This window comes from Coregonus lavaretus, assembly GCF_964263955.1.
Source record: "Coregonus lavaretus genome assembly, chromosome: 12".
Taxonomy (NCBI): Eukaryota; Metazoa; Chordata; class Actinopteri; order Salmoniformes; family Salmonidae; genus Coregonus; species Coregonus lavaretus.
The window spans coordinates 36,142,460-36,167,069 of NC_139999.1; the positions used below are offsets into that span (position 1 = coordinate 36,142,460).

The window sequence follows — 24,610 nt, forward strand, 5'->3', positions numbered from 1 at the left end:
GGTTGAATCTGTGTTTGAAATTCACTGCTCGACTGAGGGGCCTTACAGATAATTGTATGTGTGGGGTACAGAGATAAGGTAGTCATTAAAGAATCATGTTAAACACTATAATAACTTAAGTGACTTGTTAAGCACATTTTTACTCCTGAACTTAGGCTTGCCATAACAAAGGGGTTGAATACTTATTGACTCAATAATTTTCAGCTTTTCATTTTTAATCAATTTTCAAACATTTGGAGAAAACACAATTCCACATTGACATTATGGGGTATTGTGTGAAGAACAGTGATAGGCTGTAACACACCAAAATGTGACTTGTTTCAGGAAACTAGGTGTATGTCGCACGTCATTACTTCACAGGAGAGGCATTTGAATGTAAACATTCATTTTTTTATCAAAATGAGTTTTTGGGCAGAGATGCCTTCTGGAACACGTGAACTTAGTGACACACTTGTATGCCATCTGTACATATGAATACAATTGTTAAATTAGTTGGTTTTGCCATGGAAAAGACAGGAACCTTCCCGCTAGCATGATTGGCTGAGATAATGGATGGGCTGGACATGCCGAGAGATGTGTTCGGATTGGTCTGCCATGTAGCATGCTTCTGTCTATAACATGACCTGCTCAGCATGTGTAGGTAATCCTTTCTACCACAACTTTTTTGAAAGATATCATGAAGAACTGCAAAAGTGTTGCTAATGCTCTCCACTTTCTGGAGGACGATCGTGCCATGCTGAATCTCTGACTCTGAAAATGAATCAGACGATGAGGAAATCCCTGATTTAGGTCAAATCATTTTAATTGAACCAGACATTGTAGAGTCTTCGGAAACGCCGATCAACAGTGTTGTTGTCACGGAAGAAGTTGACCATGTTTTGAAATCAGTGGAATGCCCGGTGGAAGCAGAGTATGACAGTTAAGGAGGGATACAATTCTGGCGTTTGATTGCAAATATGCATAAGGAGTCGAAAAGACCTGTGTCCGGATTACATCTTCAAACTAAGGGCAACCATGGCATCCGTGACAGAGAGGGAGAAGCGACAATCCATTTATACAGGTAAGAGAGTCTAGCTAGCTACATTTTCAGATATTATACGTTTCTAATTCTGTCAGAAAGTCGTTCTCATTGTAAGTTAAAGCGTACTGTTAGCCAGCTAGCTAACGTTAGCTGGCTGGCTCGCTAGCTAACGTTACGTGTATGATCTGTGTAGTAATATTATTCGTATCTTAGAAATCATTGCTAGTTATAGCCTAATGTTAGCTAGCTAACATTGAACCTAGTTGGTTAGCTTTAGCTTAGTTTGAGTTGCTAGTAGTATGGGTTGAGATTATTGCCACATTCAAAACAACTGGGAACTGACTTCCAACTGGGAAAAATCGTTTTGAACGGTCATCCAAGTTTGAATTCCAACTCGGGAACTTGGGCTCTAGACTTTCCGAACTGAAGACCACTGACTTCATGATTTGACCTTGTATTTTTCCAAGTTCCCAGTTGTCTTGAATGCACCATTAGGTTCATTGTTTAGCTAGCTTGCTAGCTAGCTACAGGTCTAAACAAAAGACTCCACTTCGCCAGATGATTACATGACCCACTAAGTTAGCCAGGTGTGTCTGGGGGTGATTACGGTCATCTATTGTATTTCATGAACATGTGTACATAGTGATCCATCCACAATAGTGACCCATCCACTTAGCTAGATGTGGCTGAGAGGTGGTTCTAGCATTTCTTTCACATGACCCATCAATTTAATTCTGTATGAAGTAGCCTAAAAGACAACAGGCAAGGCCAGGTCCCTACCGTCCCGGTGACCCTGACGTCATGGAGACGCCCCCACTCGTCCTCGTGGCTGTCAACCATCATCAGTCCGTCCTCTTCCTCCATCCCCCACTCCGCCTGCAGATCCAGCTGCACCTCCTCCCCCAGGGAGTGCATCCCCACGGCCGGGTAGAGTGCCTCCGGAGACCCTGGGACCACGACTGTGCCCACCTGGACGCAAACACAACGTTACTATGTCCGATGGGTGACAGAGAGATTGAGTCTGGACCAGTCCAGGACCATTGAGTACTAGACCCAGACTAAGACCAAAGCCTTGATCCTGACTGCACATGTGGTCTCAAGAGTAAGACTACGAAATTGAGACTCAATCTTGGATATGTGCCCCAATCTGCATTCATGGCATATTACATATGTTACATATCATAGAAAATATAATATTTATCAAATTACAGCAAGATCTTGATTGTATGTTGTAGGCCTACGTGTGTGAAAGAGAATAAGACTAAGAGCTTACTTCTTTTCCATTCTTGGTGAAGAGGACCGTTGTTTGTCCATCCTCCAAAGACTCTAGGTAGATCCCACAGCCGATACGATCGCCACGGTTACATTTGGGCCCAAACTGCTGTCCAACAGTGTTCCCATTGTACAGCCTGTGGAATGGCAGAGCAGTGAGACGTGAGGGTGCTGGCTGAGCCACAGCTGGCAGACTATCTGTCAGCCATATACAGGTAACTGCCAAAATAAAGGAAACACCAACATAAAGTGTTCAATTGGGTTGAGATCTGGTGACTGAGACACACACACACACACACACACACACACACACACACACACTTTAAACCCTCTATGCTCCTTTGAACCTCTCTTTCAATGTCACTGAGATCTCTTTTTCTAGCCATGGTAGCCAAAATAATTGGCAACTGGGCATTTTTATACATGACCCTAAGCATGATTGGATGTTTTAATTTCTTAATTAACTCAGGAACCACACCTGTGTGGAAGCACCTGCTTTCAATATACTTTGTATCCATCATTTACTCAAGTGTTTCCTTTATTTTGGCAGTTACCCATAGGTCTCGCATACTTCAAGATTCACAACAGAAGACCAAGTAGTAGAACTAAGACAATATTGTCATTACCATAAGTAGCCTATACTAGAGAAATGAAATAAGTTAGCTAATATGGGTGATTGTTAATGGGCCAATTGATGACTATAACCATCAAACTAGTATTAGTAGTTTAAAGGATATAAACAAAAATAATGTGGTGTACATTAATGTTATAAACGTATTGTTCTATTTATCGTTATTGCGTAAATTCAGGCAATTTATCGCGATATGGATTTTTGTCTATATAGCCCAGCTCTACCAAGTAGTGTTTCTCAACTTAGGTAGAATGTAGAAAGTGGTGCTGTGGAGCGTTCAAAATAAATCTGTTGATGAACATTAGGCCTATTTCTCTATTCCCTTCTAGAACATACCATTAGAACTATCTCTATGCATTCTAGAGCAAACTGATACTAGAATGTTGAGGTAGGCCTACATTCAAAACTTTGAAAAATAGGATATTTTAGAGTATGTGCGGGATACACATGGTATACACCGTCCAACGAAATGCTTACTTGCAGGTTCCTTCTCGACAATGCAACAACAATAAGAAACAAGGCAACAGTAAACATTTCGTCCCCCACGAATGATGCAGAACCCCCACTTGGGCCATTTGAGATATCGCGTGTAACTAACACATTTCAGTTAATTACTATAGCTCCCGGCTTGGGCCAATGAGTAAAATGTTGTATCGCTATGACAAGACGCATCATTCACCCACGTTTCATCAAACTCAGCTCATCAAACGCGGCCCACTGCTGTCTGAAATATCGCGTGTGACTAACGTACAAATGAACGGAAGGACAAAGACATATCCACAGTCCCTTCCCCGATTTCATCATGGGGAACAATAATAAAAGCTAGGAATCTGAACACAAAGTAAATGGCTCAGTAGAATACAATAAACATTTTAATATAATACAAGAAGGTACAATTTATAGTCCAATATTTACACGTGTTTTTGGGAAAGGGGGATTGACGAGCAAGTGTTTAAATTGTGCAGTATTTAGCCTTCATAATAAGAGCCTGGTAGCAGCAGTTGTGATGTGTGTGTAGCATGAATGTGTGTGTGTATGTGTGTGTGTGTGTGTGTGTGTGTGTGTGTGTGTGTGTGTGTGTGTGTGTGTGTGTGCGTGTGTGCGTGTGTGAGTACGTGAGTGCATGTTTGCTAAGGTGCAGAGAAGCAGAGCAGGTGGTCAGTCTAGTTTTAGTGTTCAGCAGTCTGATGGCTTGTAGATAGAAACTGTCTCTGCGCCTGTTGGTATCAGACCTCATGCTCTGATACCAACTGCCCGACGGTAAGGGAGAGAACAGCTTGTGGCTGGGGTGTGTGGGGTCCTTGATGATGCTGCGGGCCTTCCTCAGGCACCGTTTTGAGTAGATGTCCTGGATGGGTGGGAGCACAGTCCCAGTGATGTACTGGGCCGTCTCCACCACCCGTAAGAGGGTCTTGCAGTCGTGGATGGAGCAATTCCCATACCAGGCCATGATGCAACCGGTCAGGACGCTCTCGATGGTGCAGCGTTAGTATTTGGAGAGGACCCGGGGTGACATTCCAAATTTCTTCAGCCGCCTTAGGAAGTAGAGACGCTGTTGCACCCTCTTGACAAGACTGGTGGTGTTGTTGGTCCATGACAAGTCCTTGGTGATGTGGACGCTGAGGAACTTAACTGTTGACTCTCTCTACTGCAGTCCCGTTGATGTGGATTGGAGCATGTTCCCTTTGTTTTGCTGCCGTTGAGGGAGAGGTTGTTGTCCTGGCACCACAATGCCAGTTCACTTACCTCCTCCCTATAGGCCGACTCGTCATTGTTGGTTATCAGGCCTACAACCATAGTGTCGTCAGCAAACTTGATGGAGTTGGTGTCGTGCAAAGCCACGCAGTCGTGGGTGAACTGGTATAGCAGAGGGCTGAGGACACACCCCTGGGGGGCCCCTCTGTTAAGAGTCAGTGTGGAGAAGGTGTTGTTGCCATTCCTCAAAGCCTTTGGTTTGCCCGTGAGGAAGTCCAGGATCCAATTGCAGAGGGTGGTGTCCAGCACACACTCTGAGGACGCAGCCAGGGATGCCATCTGGACTGGCAGCTTTGTGAGTATTCACTCTTTTGGGAGTTTTCCTCACGTCAGCCTCTGAGAGCGAAAGCACCTGGTCATCCGGAGCAGCGAGAGTCTTCCGAATTCGAGGATAGAATGTGTTAAGCTCGTCTGGTAGGGAGACCTCGGTGGGCACCACACAGTTGGATTTGCATTTGTAGTCCGTGATAGTCTCTTTTCCTTGCCACATGCGTCGCGAGTCTGAGTTGTTGAACATCAATTAAAGTTCAATTCAATTAACTTACTTGCCATCGTCAGCGTGGTAGGCCACTGAGTGCGGGAGCCAGCCAGGCTGATGGTCCAGCTTGTAGTATTGAGGCACCAGGCCAACAGCAATCATCCCCCTCACGCCTGTGTCAACGATGGTCACCTGAAAACATCACAGACCACTTCACTTAAAAACCATAGCATGAGCAAGAGGTCCTAACATGCTCAAAAGTCCTCATTCATATTTCCCTGTGGGGGTGGCAGTCAGACAGCTGTTCACGAGCACCTGCGACTACACACTTTCCTACCGACAGCGATTAATTATGACATCATATCTGAGGGCCGCTTGAGTAGACGGAGTGCAATCAGAACACTGACAGATCCAGAGCACTAAAAAGGGGAAACCATTAACTCCTTCCCCATGACCTCACTAGCACAGTCCCTGGAGTGTGGGAGAGAATATGCAGCAGTCTGTTTCTCTGTTGTGTCATTGTATCATGTTCTGAATCCCTTTCAGAGCTCCCTAATCCTCAGTCAGACTGGTGTGGGTTGTGTCACAAATGGCACCTATCGGTCCTAGTCAAAAGTAGTGCACTCTAAAAGGAATAGGGTGCCATTTGGGACATAAACACACTTCAACTGAGATGGACACGTGTGCTGAAGATAAACTGAGGCGACAACTGACTGATAGGTGGTTGGAAAGCACCCCTTGCCCACTGCTAAATGATCTAAGTCTCAAAAACCAAACATTTTCATATAAGAACCACGGATTATGTTAAACTTGCAGTTACATGATTGATTAATAAAATCTGAGTTTTGGCAATGATCGTCCTTAAAACATGGGAATATTTCAGTTAATGTGTCAAAAAGTAGATAAGACTATGAGAAAAATAATGACATGGCTTCAGTCTTCTGTTTTTATAAACAAGGCTGTGTTTTCCTTCCATGAAAGTTAAAGCACGCGCGGGCGTTCAGTCAGACACTCATTATGTCTGCCCAATCAATCCTCCAACGCCATAGTGTGCATCCCAAATGGCCTGCTATTCCCCTATATAGCGCACTACTATGGGCCCTGGTCAAAAGTAGTGCATTATAAAGGGAATAGAGTGCCATTTGGGACTCATCTATAGACACCAGCAGGACTCCTTCAAGAATCACTCTACTTACCCACTAACTGTCCTGGCATAGCATACAGTAGGCTCAGGAAGCCAACACTACACACCAGAACCAGACCTCTCCCTATCCCAGAATGTACAGCCAAGTCCTCCTTTCCTGAGCTTTCCCAAAACCCAGGATGCTTTTTTACAAGTCTGCTGTCTTTATGATTTAGTCTGGAGGGACTCCTATTAAAAAAGGTACTGGTGAATAACTGGGGAGTTATGTTACACACTGCATTCTTTTACACTGGAAAAACGACCATTTTCGATCCATTTGTCAGATCATTTGTTTAAAAAAAAAGAAGGGTCCAAAAATAACACATTTTGGGTTGGTCTGCAAACTATTTTTACTCAAGTGTCAGCTAAATTTAGCAGCTGTGCAGTTCTCTGAGTGCAGACAGCAGTTAATCTACAGGGTGTGACTGGCGATGGGCTCAGAATTACGATGCTCTTGACTTGAACGAGACTCTTGAACTGTCAAAAGACTAGCCTATACTACAGTAGGCAACAGTGTGGGAACAACAGGGTACAACAGTGTGGGAACAACAGGGTACAACAGTATGGGAACAACAGGGTACAACAGTGTGGAAACAACAGGGTACAACAGTGTGGGAACAACAGGGTACAACAGTGTGGGAACAACAGGGTACAACAGTGTGGAAACACAATAGAGGCAAGAGACATCTTGACTTGACAACTTGTGTAATATGTCTGTCAAATTTGATTAATAGCATGGTAAAGTAAAATGCATTTGTTTAAATAAAATAAAATAAAATTGTATTTGTCACATACACGTGTTTAGCAGATGTTATTGCGGGTGTAGCGAAATGCTTGTGTTTCTAGCTCCGACAGTGCAGTATATCTAACAAGTAATATCTAACAATTTCACAACATATACCCAATACACACAAATCTAAGTAAAGCAACAGAATTAAGAATATATAAATAAATATATGGAGAATATATAAATAAATATATGGAAATGCTTCAAAATGATTAATGTTACATAAATTGACCAAAATGAACTACAAGACCACCAATGCCTGAGTCAGGGATACCTAATTAAATCTGTATTGGAGCCTACCTCAAAGTAGCAGTTTCCTTTGGATAACGGCCTTGGAGCCACGTAGCAGCCAACCTCATCCGAGTTCCCTTGGTAACTGTCACAGAATTTCAGAAATTACTTTATATTCATCGTATTGTATTTGCAAACGTATTTGAAAGTATGCAACGAACATACAAGCATATGCTACACAGCATACAGTTGTTCTTTAACTTGTGGATGGTACTGGTCATCCAAGACAGTGACAGGAGAGGAGGACAGTGTGAAAGAAAGTATTAGTCTAAAAGCAATCAATCTAGGGGCCGTATCCACAAAGCAAGTAGAAAATTAGTCGTAAGTGCTGAGAATATACATTTTAGTCCTACTCTTATGGGTAAAAATTAAAAGCTATGCATGAAGCCTCTTTAGTCCCACCTAGTCGAAATATATTTAGGAGACCTCATGAGCTGTCCTAACCCTTTAAGAGTTAACAGCAGGTGTCTTGATAATAGAAAAATGCAGCGAGTCAGTGGTTCCTGCACCACATGCAATTGCATTGGAGTTGTTAAAGTTGCACTATGCAGAAATCGCTCCACCATTTCCTGGTTACTAATACTCTAATAGTTCGCCTAATTTCAGTTTATGTGACAAAGTAAGCTAGTATAGTGTAGAGAATATATATATATATATATATATATATTTTACCTTTATTTAACTAGGCAAGTCAGTTAAGAACAAATTCTTATTTACAATGACGGCCTACACCGGCCAAACCCGGACGACGCTGAGCCAATTGTGCGCCGCCCTATGGGACTCCCAATCACGGCCGGTTGTGATACAGCCTGGAATCGAACCAGGTGGTCTGTAGTGACGCCTCAAGCACTGAGATGCAGTGCCTTAGACCGCTGCACCACTTGGGAGCCCATTATACCAGCTAAACTGCTGTGAAATATATTTTCTATAACTAAAAATATTGTTGTTTCAGCTGTTTGAAGCCGGTGTACAAAACTGAAAGTAAAAGACGCAAAAACTAAAATTAAGAACAGGAAGCATAGAAATAGCGCACATTGAACAGATCTAAGGCATCTAGGGCTTTAGCCAGCCGATCCGACACCTTATGCTGGCTTACAGTTACACAGGCTCCGACAGGACGACACCTTATGCTGGCTTACAGCTACACAGGCTCCGACAGGACGACACCTTATGCTGGCTTACAGCTACACAGGCTCCGACAGGACGACACCTTATGCTGGCTTACAGCTACACAGGCTCCGACAGGACGACACCTTATGCTGGCTTACAGCTACACAGGCTCCGACATGACGACACCTTATGCTGGCTTACAGTTACACAGGCTCCGACAGGACGACACCTTATGCTGGCTTACAGTTACACAGGCTCCGACAGGACGACACCTTATGCTGGCTTACAGCTACACAGGCTCCGACAGGACGACACCTTATGCTGGCTTACAGTTACACAGGCTCCGACAGGACGACACCTTATGCTGGCTTACAGCTACACAGGCTCCGACAGGACGACACCTTATGCTGGCTTACAGTTACACAGGCTCCGACAGGACGACACCTTATGCTGGCTTACAGTTACACAGGCTCCGACAGGACGACACCTTATGCTGGCTTACAGCTACACAGGCTCCGACAGGACGACACCTTATGCTGGCTTACAGTTACACAGGCTCCGACAGGACGACACCTTATGCTGGCTTACAGTTACACAGGCTCCGACAGGATGACACCTTATGCTGGCTTACAGTTACACAGGCTCCGACAGGACGACACCTTATGCTGGCTTACAGTTACACAGGCTCCGACAGGACGACACCTTATGCTGGCTTACAGCTACACAGGCTCCGACAGGACGACACCTTATGCTGGCTTACAGTTACACAGGCTCCGACAGGACGACACCTTATGCTGGCTTACAGCTACACAGGCTCCGACAGGACGACACCTTATGCTGGCTTACAGCTACACAGGCTCCGACAGGACGACACCTTATGCTGGCTTACAGCTACACAGGCTCCGACAGGACGACACCTTATGCTGGCTTACAGCTACACAGGCTCCGACAGGACGACACCTTATGCTGGCTTACAGCTACACAGGCTCCGACAGGACGACACCTTATGCTGGCTTACAGCTACACAGGCTCCGACAGGACGACACCTTATGCTGGCTTACAGCTACACAGGCTCCGACAGGACGACACCTTATGCTGGCTTACAGCTACACAGGCTCCGACAGGACGACACCTTATGCTGGCTTACAGCTACACAGGCTCCGACAGGACGACACCTTATGCTGGCTTACAGCTACACAGGCTCCGACAGGACGACACCTTATGCTGGCTTACAGCTACACAGGCTCCGACAGGACGACACCTTATGCTGGCTTACAGCTACACAGGCTCCGACAGGACGACACCTTATGCTGGCTTACAGCTACACAGGCTCCGACAGGACGACACCTTATGCTGGCTTACAGCTACACAGGCTCCGACAGGACGGCACCTTATGCTGGCTTACAGCTACACAGGCTCCGACAGGACGGCACCTTATGCTGGTTTACAGCTACACAGGCTCCGACAGGACGACACCTTATGCTGGCTTACAGCTACACAGGCTCCGACAGGACGTTTGCTTACATTAAGAAACTGCTGAGCCGGCGCGAGATATGGCTCGGAAAACGTACATCAATCCAGGGATGAGAAATGTGTAGGGATGAGAAATGTGTAGGGATGAGAAATGTGTAGGGATGAGAAATGTGTTGTGCAGCTGTAAGCAAGTGTAAGGTGTCAAATCTGCTGGCGACTAGGGCTTATGTTAACTTTGATTGTGTTCGATGAAAATGATAGACCTTTAAAACGTATACAACGTTGTATGCAACATTATTGGCAAGTGACTCGATTCCTGCTTTGTCAAAGCAATTTACAGTTGTTAAACGGGATTGCAAATGTGTTGATATAACAATAATATTGCTAAAATTCCACTTTTAACAACCATCAGAATTGGTTAAAAAATATATATACACTACCGTTCAAAAGTTTAGGGTCACATAGAAATGTCCTTGTTTTCGAAAGAAAAGCAATTTTTTTGTCCATTAAAATAACATCAAATTGATCAGAAATACAGTGTAGACATCGTTAATGTTGTAAATGGCTATTGTAGCTGGAAACGGCAGATTTTTAATGGAATACCTACATAGGCGTACAGAGGCCCATTATCAGCAACCATCAGTCCTGTGTTCCAATGGCATGTTGTGTTTGCTAATCCAAGTTTATAATTTTAAAAGGCTAATTGATCATTAGAAAACCATTTTGCAATTATGTTAGCACAGCTGAAAACTGTTGTGCTGATTAAAGAAGCAACACAACTGGCCTTATAATAATAATAATAATATGCCATTTAGCAGACGCTTTTATCCAAAGCGACTTACAGTCATGCGTGCATAAATTTTTGTGTATGGCCTTCTTGAGACTAGTTGAGTATCTGGAGCATCAGCAATTGTGGGTTCGATTACAGGCTCAAAATGGCCAGAAACAAAGAACTTTCTTCTGAAACTCGTCAGTCTATTCTTGTTCTGATAAATGAAGGCTATTCCATGCGAGAAATTGCCAAGAAACTGAAGATCTCGTACAACGCTGTGTACTACTCCCTTCACAGAACAGCGCAAACTGGCTCTAACCAGAATAGAAAGAGGAGTGGGAGGCCCCGGTGCACAACTGAGCAAGAGGACAAATACATTTAGTGTCTAGTTTGAGAAACAGATGCATCACAGGTCCTCAACTGGCAGCTTCATTAAATAGTACCCGCAAAATGCCAGTCTCAACGTCAACAGTGAAGAGGCGACTCCGGGATGCTGACCTTCTAGGCAGAGTTGCAAAGAAAAAGCCATATCTCAGACTGGCCAATAAAAAGAAAAGATTAAGATGGACAAAAGAACACAGACACTGGACAGAGGAAGATGTTAAAAAGTGTTATGGACAGACGAATCGAAGTTTGAAGTGTTCAGATCACAAAGAAGAACATTTATGAGACGCAGACCAAATGAAAAGATGCTGGAGGAGTGCTTGATGCCATCTGTCAAGCATGGTGGAGGCAATGTGATGGTCTGGGGGTGCTTTGGTGGTGGTAAAGTGGGAGATTTGTACAGGGTAAAAGGGATCTTGAAGAAGGAAGGCTATCACTCCATTTTGCAACGCCATGCCATACCCTGTGGACGGCACTTGATTAGAGCCAATTTCCTCCTACAACAGGACAATGACCCAAAGCACAGCTCCAAACTATGCAATAACTATTTAGGGAAGAAGCAGTCAGCTGGTATTCTGTCTATAATGGAGTGGCCAGCACAGTCACCGGATCTCAACCCTATTGAGCTGTTGTGGGAGCAGCTTGACTGTATGGTACGTAAGAAGTGCCCATCAAGCCAATCCAACTTGTGGGAGGTGCTTCAGGAAGCATGGGGTGAAATGTCTTCAGATTACCGCAACAAATTGACAACTAGAATGCCAAAGGTCTGCAAGGCTGTAATTGCTGCAAATGGAGGATTCTTTGACGAAAGCAAAGTTTGAAGGACACAATTATTATTTCAATTAAAAAGCATTATTTCTAACCTTGTCAATGACTACATTTCCTATTCATTTTGCTATATTTCCTATTCAAACTAATTTCATGTATGTTTTCATGGAAAACAAGGAAATTTCTAAGTGACCCCAAACTTTTGAACGGTAATGTATATATATGAATGCCAACATATTAGGCAATAATTAAGAGTAGGCCTAGGCAAAGTGATGATAGCAAACATTTTTACCATTACAACATTTGATGTACAGTCACATTCACTGTGGTTTTCTGAAGTGTGCTATAGAGTTCACAGCTGGCGATGCCTCATCGCAAATGGTTATTCCCCATAATTTGCAACAATGTCAATAAGTGTCATCACTATCTTTCCTTTGCGGTACCTCAAACTGTCGTGATTGTGATTACCAGCTGAGATCAACTTTTATGAGTGATTTTGCTCCTGGCTAAGAGTTTGTCTGGGCAGTGTCTTAACATCATCCTACAACCTACTCTGAGCTGGGAGTTTTTTAAGTCTTAAAACAGGTTTTAACAGGATTCCTAGGACGTTTTCTGAGATGCTTTGTGGATACGGGCCTAGGTCCCAGTACAAACTAACACACCTGAGTCAGCTCATCAAGGGCTTGAATCAGGTGTTACTACTTGGCTGCAACAAAATACTTCACTCACAGCGGGCTTGTTTGGCTTTGACTGCAATGCAGTCGCCGACTACCTGATCTATAAATCACCTTGAATAATAACTACTTATTATTATTTGTAGATCAGCCGTCAGTCACAATTTACCCACATTGCATCACGGATTTGATGTTCTCGAACAAGGCCATCATGCCTGTGGGTCTCCAGAACCAAGGATAGAGTTATTATGATGCATCTGAATGTTCCTTCTCTTTACATTCCTTGGTTCTGTGGACAGGGCCACAGGGTGGCCGTGTTCGAAAACATTAGGTCCGTGATGCATTTTGGGTAAACTGTGTCTGACTGACTGATCTGGGCCTGGTTTCCAAAAAGCATCTTAAGGCTAAGTTCATCATTAGAACCTTCGTAGGAGCATCGTTAAATCTCCGAGCTGTTTCCCAAAACCATCGTTATTAACGTTGCACTTGAAAATGCTCTTAATCTATCGCCTGCCTCAGACCACTCGTAGAACAGCTAAGTGCGTTGTAGATGCTTTTTTGCCTTCCCGCGGCACTTTATACAGAAGATCTCCTCCGCTAAACATAAAATCACATGGTTTATCAATCTCTCTTTGACCGCTGATACCTTCAGAACAAAGTTGACAATAAATTAAAAGTTGACAATGTCTTTGCAATTGATACAAAAAAGCGACGTATAAAAAGATGCTTCAAATGAACCAAGATGACTGCATTAAAATAAACAGTAGGCTATAGGCCTATTTCAATCATATTGAAATACGTTTCATGTTCAATCAATTTAGTTCTATTTTGCTACTTGTAGGCTACTGTCTGTAATTTTCTCAATATATTTAATGATGTGTAGCCTAACACAAAGGTTCCCAACCTTTTTCGGTTGCTGTACTACCAACTGAATTTTGCTCTGCCCAGAGTACCCCCTCGTGTGCATTTTACCAGTAAGCCTATGGTCTCATGAGTCTTCTCATGTACCCCCTGTGGATAGGCCAAGTACCCCCAGGGGTCCTAGTACCTCTGGTTGGGAACCACTGGCCTAACATGTGTGCAATGATGTGCCAAATTGGTGACTTAGTGCATTTTTATTGGGTAAGCATTAGAATAAGACACCTCAATATTTGCAGCCGTAGGTAGTAATACGAGCTGATCCGTTTTCAGTATTGTGAATGTTAAGGTAAGATTTGAATGGAAAAAGCTGATCCGAGAGCAGCGCTCCCTTTATTTTGATACTATCAGTATCAATACATGCTCCAACAACGCACTTAGCGACCGTTCTCGCTGCGTGGTGTTTTTGTAAACGCTCTCTGCCTGGTGTTTTTGGAAACGCATTTTACATCTTCGGCCATTGTTGGGAAACCAAGCCCTGACTGTTCCTTCTCTTTACATTCCTTGCCCTGAACCAGGATAGAGGAACACTGTTTTGGCTAGTGTCATTATATATTATTATGTATGAATGTTTCTGTTTATGTTAAGGCCTACTATACAGTTTGTATCTTGATCTTATCCGACTTACCACAACTGATATTCCTTCTGGGGGGAAAAAATAATTCAATTCCTCATTCATCATCCTACACTTGACAGTTTTCATCCCCACCTTAGCAGGTCTCCGTCTCTCAGCATCCTCTTGAACCGCTCACGGTACCGCACAGCCCGCACCTCACGAATCTCCCGGATCCTCCGTCTCCAGTTAAGAAAGCGGTAATGGAGGTTGATGTCGTCCATCGCTTACCTGAGGACACAAACAGAAACATTGAGGTGTTGATCCTCTACCCTACCCTCATATAATTTTTTTAAGTGGCAGCTGCATATGTATAGCAGGCTCGACTGAATATTTATGGACTAGGATGTCGGTGTTGCATTTGTTTGGTTTAGTTGGATCGAAATCAAACTGAAAAACAAATGGCAAAGTAGCTTGTACGAGGGTGTCTAATAATAGCAAATGTAATTTACGGGTTATTACCTAGTTAATACACAATATACCTAGTTAGCTAGCAATTTATGACACATAGCAAATGTTACTAGTCTAGAGTGAACTAGCCAGCTATCTAGCTCCAGCTGCCAACACCTGCAAGGAAATAAATAGCTACTGTCGGTTAGCTAGCTATCCACATCAAGCACTTCTCAACCTCACACACAGTGAGGAAGAGTTCTGTCCGTAAGCAGCACATTCTCTCACACGTCCGGTAACATTTTTTAAAATGTATTAACCACACACGGACTAAAAGTTGCACACCTTATCGTTAAACGACTGTCTTTCATCTGTGGCCAAATTCCTTGTTGTTTACAAATTTCCAGTACGTGTTGTCCAGCTCCATCAAAACAAATTCCGCTGAGTGCAAATGGCGCGTTCTAATGACATCATGATACATAGAACATTTGTTTCCGGCAATCTATAAAATACTCTACTGTAGCTGTTTATTTTAGGCTATAGGATACTTTTCAAAGAGCATTATTATCTCAATTGACTTGGCTAAACTTGACAGTGAAATGTTTTATTATATATATATATAAATGAAACGTGTGTGTGTGTGAGTGAGAAAGAGAGAATTTGAGATGACTGTAAAATAATAAAGGACCCTAATTATGGGGCGGAGCCGTGTCTTTTTTTAGAAGGAGGAATCCTGGGTTTTGGGGTGGGTTACTAATTGTTAGGTGTGGAAACAAATCTTGATTGTGAAACATGTGAACCGAGCAGCGTTCGGATCGTTAACTGGGAACACAGGACTGACAGCAAATGTTTCTTGCCTTTACATATTCGTTGCCATATTGGCTTCAGCATTAAACAGACGTGTTTTTTTCCTTCATTTTTCTGAAATAAGTCATTTTTAAAGAGGTGGTCCTCCCACCAAATTCTTCACTAGTCCATTATCATGACACACACACACACAGAGGAATGCATTTCCTGTGATGGAAGAATGAATCATGTTTGGCTTAGTCAGCCAAAGTCCCCTACATTAAGTGGCACTCCTGCACCCTCTCCGTCAATGTCTCTCTGATCAAAGTCTGTACGTGCACTTTTACGTCATCAAGTACTCTTTTGTGTTCAATATTTGTTATTTTAAGCTAAGCCATGGCAACTGCAAATGCAAACACTCCATTTAATGGGGTCATTAAACTTTGGATGTGAGTGACTAATGCCTTGATTAGAATTCCTTTGGTGTTTGACTGTACATTCCAAAATTCCAAAGACGGTAGGCCATATTTCAAACAGCTCAGGTGTTCAGTCATAAAGTACAGTAGAGGAATATGATTTAGACCAGTGCCTGATGCAACTATTTAACAAGATTGCTGTTGGAACCTGTCCAAATTCATTATCAGGCTTCTTCATCAATAACCATCAAAGTACAGGTTAACCTCTTAAGGATCAGACCCTTTTTGTTCAATTTTCGCCTAAAATGACATTACAAATCTGACTGCCTGTAGCTCAGGACCTGAAGCAAGGATATGCATTTTCTTGATACCATTTGAAAGGAAACACTTTGAAGTTTGTGGAAATGTGAAATTAATGTAGGAGAATATAACACATTAGATCTGGTAAAATATAATACAAACAAAAAAACATGCGTTTTCAAAATTATTTTTCCTTCCATCATCTTTGAAATGCAAGAGAAAGGCCACAATATAGTATTGCAGTTTAGGCGCCATTTAGATTTTGGCCACTAAATGGCAGCAGTGTGTGTGCAAAGTTTCAGATTGATCCAGTGAAGCATTACAATACTGGACTATTTTGTATCAAGTCTGCCCAAATGTGCCGAATTGGTCAATTGATACATTTGCAAGTACATAACTATAGAGAACATACAAAAATGATATGGTAATACAAAACGTAAGTTTACACACTCCCAGGAATGTCATACATGATGGATCATTAGCTTATACACTAACTTTCACACATCAAGATGGCCTCTACTCTAGTACCACATATCTATACAGTGAGGGAAAAAAGTATTTGATCCCCTGCTGATTTTGTACGTTTGCCCACTGACAAAGACATGATCAGTCTATAATTTTAATGGTAGGTTTATTTGAACAATGAGAGACAGAATCACAACAAAAAAATCCAGAAAAGCGCATGTCAAAAATGTTATAAATTGATTTGCATTTTAATGAGGGAAATAAGTATTTGACCCCTCTGCAAAACATGACTTAGTATTTGGTGGCAAAACCCTTGTTGGCAATCACAGAGGTCAGACATTTCTTGTAGTTGGCCACCAGGTTTGCACACATCTCAGGAGGGATTTCGTCCCACTCTTCTCCAAGTCATTAAGGTTTCGAGGCTGACGTTTGGCAACTCGAACCTTCAGCTCCCTACACAGATTTTCTATGGGATTAAGGTCTGGAAACTGGCTAGGCCACTCCAGGACCTTAATGTGCTTCTTCTTGAGCCACTCCTTTGTTGCCTTGGCCGTGTGTTTTGGGTCATTGTCATGCTGGAATACCCATCCACGACCCATTTTCAATGCACTGGCTGAGGGAAGGAGGTTCTCAACCAAGATTTGACGGTACATGGCCCGTCCATCGTCCCTTTGATGCGGTGAAGTTGTCCTGTCCCCTTAGCAGAAAAACACCCCCAAAGCATAATGTTTCCACCTCCATGTTTGACGGTGGGGATGGTGTTCTTGGGGTCATATGCTGCATTCCTCCTCCTCCAAACGCGGCGAGTTGAGTTGATGCCAAAGAGCTCGATTTTGGTCTTATCTGACCACAACACTTTCACCCAGTTCTCCTCTGAATCATTCAGATGTTCATTGGCAAACTTCAGACGGGCCTGTATATGTGCTTTCTTGAGCAGGGGGACCTTGCGGGCGCTGCAGGATTTCAGTCCTTCACGGCGTAGTGTGTTACCAATTGTTTTCTTGGTGACTATGGTCCCAGCTGCCTTGATCCTCCCGTGTAGTTCTGGGCTGATTCCTCACCGTTCTCATGATCATTGCAACTCCACGAGGTGAGATCTTGCATGGAGCCCCAGGCCAAGGGAGATTGAGAGTTATTTTGTGTTTCTTCCATTTGCGAATAATCGCACCAACTGTTGTCACCTTCTCACCAAGCTGCTTGGCGATGGTCTTGTAGTCCATTCCAGCCTTGTGTAGGTCTACAATCTTGTCCCTGACATCCTTGGAGAGCTCTTTGGTCTTGGCCATGGTGGAGAGTTTGGAATCTGATTGTTTGATTGCTTCTGTGGACAGGTGTCTTTTATACAGGTAACAAACTGAGATTTGGAGCACTCCCTTTAAGAGTGTGCTCCTAATCTCAGCTCGTTACCTGTATAAAAAGACACCTGGGAGCCAGAAATCTTTCTGATTGAGAGGGGGTCCCTCATTAAAATGCAAATCGATTTATAATATTTTTGACATGCGTTTTTCTGAATGTTTTTGTTGTTATTCTGTCTCTTACTGTTCAAATAAACCTAACATTAAAATTATAGACTGATCATTTCTTTGTCAGTGGGCAAACATACAAAATCAGCAGGGGATCAAATACTTTTTTCCCTCACTGTAACACAAAATCCATTTGTACATGTGTGTATAGTGTGTATGTTATCGTGTGTTTCTATGCATGTGTCTATGTTTGTGTTGCTTCACAGTCCCTGTGTCACGATCGTCGACTGAAGACACGGACCAAGGCGCAGCGTGATAAGCGTACATTTTATTTGTAGTACACCACACGAACAAAACAACAAACCAAACGATACGTGAAGTCCTAGGTTAATACAAAACAAACCTTACGGAACAAGATCCCACAAATACTAGTGCAACACAGGCTGCCTAAGTATGGTCCCCAATCAGAGACAACGAGCTACAGCTGCCCCTGATTGGGAACCACCCTGGCCAACATAGATCTAAACGATCTAGAAAACATAGAAAAAACTAAACAAAGCAAATCCACACCCTGGCTCAACATTTAAGAGTCCCCAGAACCAGGGCGTGACACCCTGCTGTTCCATAAGCTGTATTTTTATCAGTTTTTTAAATCTAATTTTACTGCTGGCATGAGTTACTTGATGTGGTTTAGAGTTCAATGTAGTCATGGCTCTATGTAGTACAGTGCACCTCCCATAGTCTGTTCTTGACTTGGGGACTGTGAAGAGACCTCTGGTGGCATGTCTTTTGGGGTATGCATGGGTGTCCGAGCTGTGCGCCAGTAGTTCAAACAGACAGCTCGGTGCATTCAATATGTCAATACCTGTCACAAATACAAGTAGTGATGAAGTCAATCTCTCCTCCACTTTGAGCCAGGAGAGATTGACATGCATATTTTTAATGTTAGCTCTCTGTGTACATCCAAGGGCCAGCCGTGCTGCCCTGTTCTGAGCCAATTGCAATTTTCCTCTTTGTGGCACATGACCACACGACTGAACAGTAGTCCAGGTGCGACAAAACTAGGGCCTGTAGGACCTGCCTTGTTGATAGTGCTGTTAAGAATGCAGAGCAGCGCTTTATTAATGACAGACTTCTCCCCATCCTAGCTACTGTTGTATCAATATGTTTTGACCATGATAGTTTACAATCCAGGGTTACTCCAAGCAATTTAGTCTCCTCAACTTGCTCAATTTCCACATTATTCATTACAATATTTAGTTGAGGTTTAGGGTTTAGTAAATGATTTGTCCCAAATACAATGCTTTTAGTTTTTGAAATATTTAGGACTAACTTATTCCTTGCCACCCATTCTGAAACTAACTGCAGCTCTTTGTTAAGTGTTGCTGTCATTTCAGTCGCTGTGGTAGCTGACGTGTATAGTGTGGCTTTACTCAAAGCCAGTGGCATGTCGTTAGTAAAGATTGAAAAAAGTAAGGGGCCTAGACAGCTGCCCTGGGGAATTCCTGATTCTACCTGGATTTTGTTGGATAGGCTTCCATTAAAGAACACCCTCTGTGTTCTGTTAGACAGGTAACACTTTATCCACAATATAGCAGGGGGTGTAAAGCCATAACACAGCAGTTTTTCCAGCAACAGACTATGATCACTTAATCCCACAAATATGTTTTCTAAAAACAAATGTTCTCATCGCCAGCCTTGTCATTTTAAATGTGTCAGTAATGCTTACTTGTAAAACACATCAATCAAATGTATTCCTGGTGGGAAAACAATAATGCTGAATATGAAACAGCAATAATAACACGTCATGATTGGGTTACGGCTAACCCTATTTCACCAGCAGGCACTGGTAAAAGAAAGGTGTGTGTGTCAGAGACAAGGGGAAGTGGGGGTGTGCTCAGCAATCTGGAAATGAGAGGGGAGACTAATATTTCTCTCTTCCTCTTTCCTTCCCCCTCCCTCTCCCTCCACCTTTTGGCTCTTTAAAAGCCGCTGTCTGTGGTGTCTGTCTGCTTCATTATCGCTCTGTTGTAGCTGGAGGGGATTCCTATCCACTCTGCCTCGCGTCTCCCAACCGACTACTGGAACTGAGCTGAATAAGAACAAACCTCAGACAACAGCCTACCTGGCATTGAAACACACTATCTGGCATTGAAACAAATAGGAACCTCCTGGACTATTACTTAACTTTTGTTGGTGGACAACGTGTATCTTGAGGGAAACATGCTTCTGTACCCTGACCTTCTGGCTCTGCTCTTCCTCCAGCTTGCCCTCTCCAGCCCGTGGACGCTAGCCTCCCGGCTGCCCCCTCGCAGAGGAGGGAGTCCCTCCAGTAAGGACTTACAGGGGGCTAGGGCCCCCAACCAGAGGCAGCAGTCTGGGGAGCTCAGCACCCCCGTCCTGTTCCTGGGGGAGCCCTGTGGGGTCTACACCCTGAGCTGTGCCCGTGGACTCCGCTGTGCCCCACCACTGGGAGACCCCAGCCCCATCCAGGCCCTTCTGCAGGGCAGGGGAGTCTGCAGCAACGCCAGTGGGCCCAGCCCTTCTGAGAGTCCCCAGCCCACAGGTAAGACACCTACTACAGCACAGAGGGAGACGCCACTCAGTTACATCTGGTGGGGTGGAGGAGGGGGTACTGTAAATTGTAACTAAAATCAATGCTAGATTTAGCTTTTGCGGATAGTTCACATGACCATGTTATGGGCTGTATAACAAGGGCCCAGAGTTTATCCTTGTTAGGATATGGACATGACACCAGCGCTGTATATCTTAGACAAATACATAAATGTTGCTCTAATGACTGTTGTGACAAGAAAGGTCCCGATTGTGAGATTGTATTGGCCTGTGGAAGTGGAAAATGTGTAGCTTCATCAGAAGTAAGCTTCAGAAAAAATACAGCTAGGTCGTAATGGAGCACACAATTGGCACTTACAGTAGTTTACATTGGAGACAGAGTCAAGATCAATATGCAGTGCTCCAAACTCAGCCACAAGACTTAGGATTTCTTTCAAATAAATCTATGCTCAGACTCCACCAGGAATTAATTTGTTTTGTGTGTGGGAAATGTTCTCCTCTTAAATAATCCCAATTACGTCATGATAACCTCAAATCACCAGCAGCTGGTAATTTTACTATACAACCTGTTTGTGCCAATCTGTGAACATGATATGTGACTCTACCTACTGGTTTGTCTCTGCCACTGCATTTATCAGATATCTCAGTAATCAGTTACTGTGGTAATGTAATCCATTACTATGCTAAAGCTGTTGTCATGTATTTTTCCAGCCACACACTCGACACCCACTGAAGACCTGGAGAAGGTAAAATTCCTTACTTAAGACATTTCATAATGAGGACAAGTTGTACATACAAATGTGAGGAGGATTGTGTTGAGCGATAAAATTGAAAGACAATAAAACATGCACCTGAGGTAGTGGCGGGGTTTTAATAATGAGAACCAGCTCTCTCTCCGTCTCTCTCTCCTTCTCTCTCTAGGCTCCGTGTCGTAGGCTGCTGAACACTGTACTTAAAGGTCTTGAGCCCCTGGTCTTCCAGTCAGACCGTGGTGATATCTATATGCCTAACTGTGACAAGCGTGGTTTCTTTAGAAAGAAACAGGTAGGTCTAGAAGCAGACTGATTTATGCATGTATAGCAGAGGTGGTTCGCCAAACTATGCTTGCATGATGAGTAACCTTGCCTAAGCAGGAGCTCAGTGGGCCAACTCAATCTTGAGTTGCAGGCTGGACTCGATAGTTGATGCCTGGTCAGTAATGTTTGTGTGTAAGTGTTTGAGTGTCGTTGTTGTGTCCTCTACAAAACTGCACATCTCTAATAGGCTTTATCTCTGTGTGGCAGTGTCGGTCGTCTCGGGGCATGCGCCGCGGTCACTGCTGGTGTGTGAATGAGAGTGGCATGCCAACATCATCACACACAAGCCCAGAGGGCACCCTGATCTGTGACAATGCATGAGAGGGCACTGCCCAGTCCAACACACCCTGAAGTCTGGAATATTGACCAATGGGTGAGGATCGAGAGGAAGAGCAAGATGAGGAGAAAAGAGAGGGATAGAGGAAGAACAGGAGAGCTGCCCAATGTGCTGGACACTAAATGGCCAATACAAGCAAAATTCACACTTACTGCATCCCAAATAGCACCCTTTGTAGGGAATAGGGTGCCATTTGAGATGCATTCCCTACTACACTACTACCTACAAGCACATTTTTCCAATTGCATTTCTCGTGGAGGTCATTCTCTTTATCCATCCCTGTTTGTTTGGTCTCATAGCGCCCTCTAGTGATGAGTTGTGATACAGTACGAACCAGAGAGATTATTTACCTAGTAGGCCTAACCTGAGTTTAGACTGGATGGGTATGGAATTGTTGCACTTTTTAGTTTCAATATCTGTACTCTGTGTTATAAATACGCAGAGTTGTGAGTTAATTTTATAATCTAACTCAAAGTGGGTAGACCTGTAGTAGACTACATCCCCAATCATATTTACCCACTGTGTCCCATGACAGTCTATGGCCTCGTGATGAGGATTGTCTCTGATGATGTTACCACTGTCGACACACTCTTATGTTCAAACTCCAGGACCAAGAACTACTGGAGCACCTCCAACCTTTTTACTGACATTATAGCTGAGCAGACATGTTTTTATACTATAAGATATAGTCTTTTTATATACATATATAAATTAAAACCTGATGTATTATTTAATTCGCAGTATGTATTTTTTATAATGAATTTTACATTTTATTTAAGTGTTTTGTTTTCTATTGGGCATGAAAAAACATTGTATTTTGTACTGTACCTGCTGAACATTGTTTTATTGATTTAATTATTTATGTTGACAATTTTTTATACTTAAGTAAATGTGACATTTTATCAATAAAAGCCTCTGAGTGGAAACACCCTGGAAGCAAATGTATGTTGATGGCTATCTTTCCCAGATGTCTGATGAAGATACTTACCTGCTGTATAATATACATTTTAGAGGTTTCATGTGAGCCTCATAACAGCATGTGGTCTACAGTTAAACAAAAACTGAAAATAACCTTGCTATGGCTGTAATGGCTGGCCAGTGTGCCCTTAATCCAGAAATTGTTCTCATATGACCAGGAAGATTTAGAACAGGACTGGCTCTCAGAGTTACCATAACAATATCTAAAGCCAAAGAGGTTTGGAGTTGGTATGCTCTTAGCTTCCAGTGGGTGTGTTTTCTATGTTCTTTACCTTCCAAAAGCACAATCTGAGACTTATAAAAAGGTACACAATACACAACAGCAGGAGACAGGAATGATACGTGAATTAGTTGGCATTTGCGACTTTACATACAGATGGAACACACACACATACACACACACACTCACACACTCACATACTCACACACACACACACACACAAAGACTGTTTTGTTTCATTCGTTCAAATGTTATTAGGAAATTGCAAAAAGTACGACCTGAACTCATGCAACTCTACTCCATTCCGGAATAAGGGGGAAATTACAATTAAATGTCACAAAACAAATGTTTATATTTTTAGGGGTGTGGGAATCTATATAAGTCTCATTGGAGTAATTACATTTTAACTATATTCTAGCCTTTTATGATAATCTAAATATACAGTGCCTTCGGAAAGTATTCAGACCCCTTGACTTTTTCCACATTTTGTTACGTTACAGCCTTATTCTAAAATGGACTAAATAAATACAAATCCTCAGCAATCTACACATAATATCACATAATGACGAAGCGAAAACAGGTTTTTACAATTTTTTGCTAATTTATTAAAAATATAAAACAGAAATACCCTATTTACATAAGTATTCAGACCCTTTGCTATGAGACTCAAAATTGCGCTCAGGTGCATCCTGTTTCCATTGATCATCCTTGAGATGTTTCTACAACTTGATTGGAGTCCACCTGTGTTAAATTCAATTGACTGGACATGATTTGAAAAGGCACACACCTGTCTATATAAGGTCCCACAGATGACAGTGCATGTCAGAGCAAAAACCAAGCCATGAGGTCGAAGGAATTGTCCGTAGAGCTCAGAGGAGAGACAGGATTGTGTCGAGGCACAGATCTGGGGAAGGGTACCAAAAAATTTCTGCACCATTGAAGGTCCCCAAGAACACAGTGGCCTCCATCATTCTTAAATGGAAAAAGTTTGGACCACCAAGATTCTTCCTAGAACTGAGCAATCGGGGGAGAAGGGCCTTGGTCAGGGAGGTGACCAACAACCTGATGGTCACTCTGACAGAGCTCTAGAGTTCCTCTGTGGATATGGGAGAACCTTCCAGAAGGACAACCATCTCTCCAGCACTAAGCCCTAAGCACACAGCCAAGACAACACAGGAGTGGCTTCGGGACAAGTTTCTGACTGTCCTTGAGTGGACCAACCAGAGCCCGGACTTGAATCCGATTGATCTCTGAAGAGACCTGAAAATAGCTGTGCAGCAACACTCCCCATCCAACCTGACAGAGCTTGAGTGGATCTGCAGAGAAGAATGGGAGAAACTCCCCAAATACAGGTGTGCCAAGCTTGTAGCGTCATACCCAAGAAGACTCGAGGCTGTAATCGCTGCCAAAGGTGCTTCAACAAAGTACTGAGAAAAGGGTCTGAATACTTATGTAAATGTGATATTTCCATTTTT

The 24,610-nt window shown here is 43.1% G+C and overlaps 2 protein-coding genes across 2 annotated transcripts in view; one reads left to right on the forward strand and one right to left on the reverse strand.

Annotated features, from left to right (window-relative positions):
- LOC311138986 (SPRY domain-containing protein 3-like) overlaps window positions 1–15,160 on the reverse strand; it is a 57,878-nt gene extending 42,718 nt beyond the window's left edge. The window contains exons 1-6 of the mRNA XM_084173805.1: window positions 14,866–15,160; window positions 14,227–14,361; window positions 7,428–7,503; window positions 5,225–5,349; window positions 2,295–2,430; window positions 1,802–1,990 (exon numbers count right to left, since the gene is read on the reverse strand). Of these exons, the coding sequence (XP_084029931.1) occupies window positions 1,802–1,990; window positions 2,295–2,430; window positions 5,225–5,349; window positions 7,428–7,503; window positions 14,227–14,354 (654 nt within the window). The 5' untranslated portion in view covers window positions 14,355–14,361; window positions 14,866–15,160. The remainder of the gene's footprint in view (window positions 1–1,801; window positions 1,991–2,294; window positions 2,431–5,224; window positions 5,350–7,427; window positions 7,504–14,226; window positions 14,362–14,865) is intronic.
- A 4,801-nt stretch (window positions 15,161–19,961) lies between these two features.
- On the forward strand, window positions 19,962–22,875 carry LOC311138216 (insulin-like growth factor-binding protein 6). Its single transcript, XM_084172890.1, has 4 exons — window positions 19,962–20,516; window positions 21,236–21,270; window positions 21,446–21,568; window positions 21,808–22,875. Exons 1-4 carry the CDS (start codon window positions 20,174–20,176, stop codon window positions 21,919–21,921), a joined length of 615 nt encoding a protein of 204 aa, XP_084029016.1. The 5' UTR covers window positions 19,962–20,173; the 3' UTR covers window positions 21,922–22,875.
- The last annotated feature ends 1,735 nt before the right edge of the window (window positions 22,876–24,610 follow it).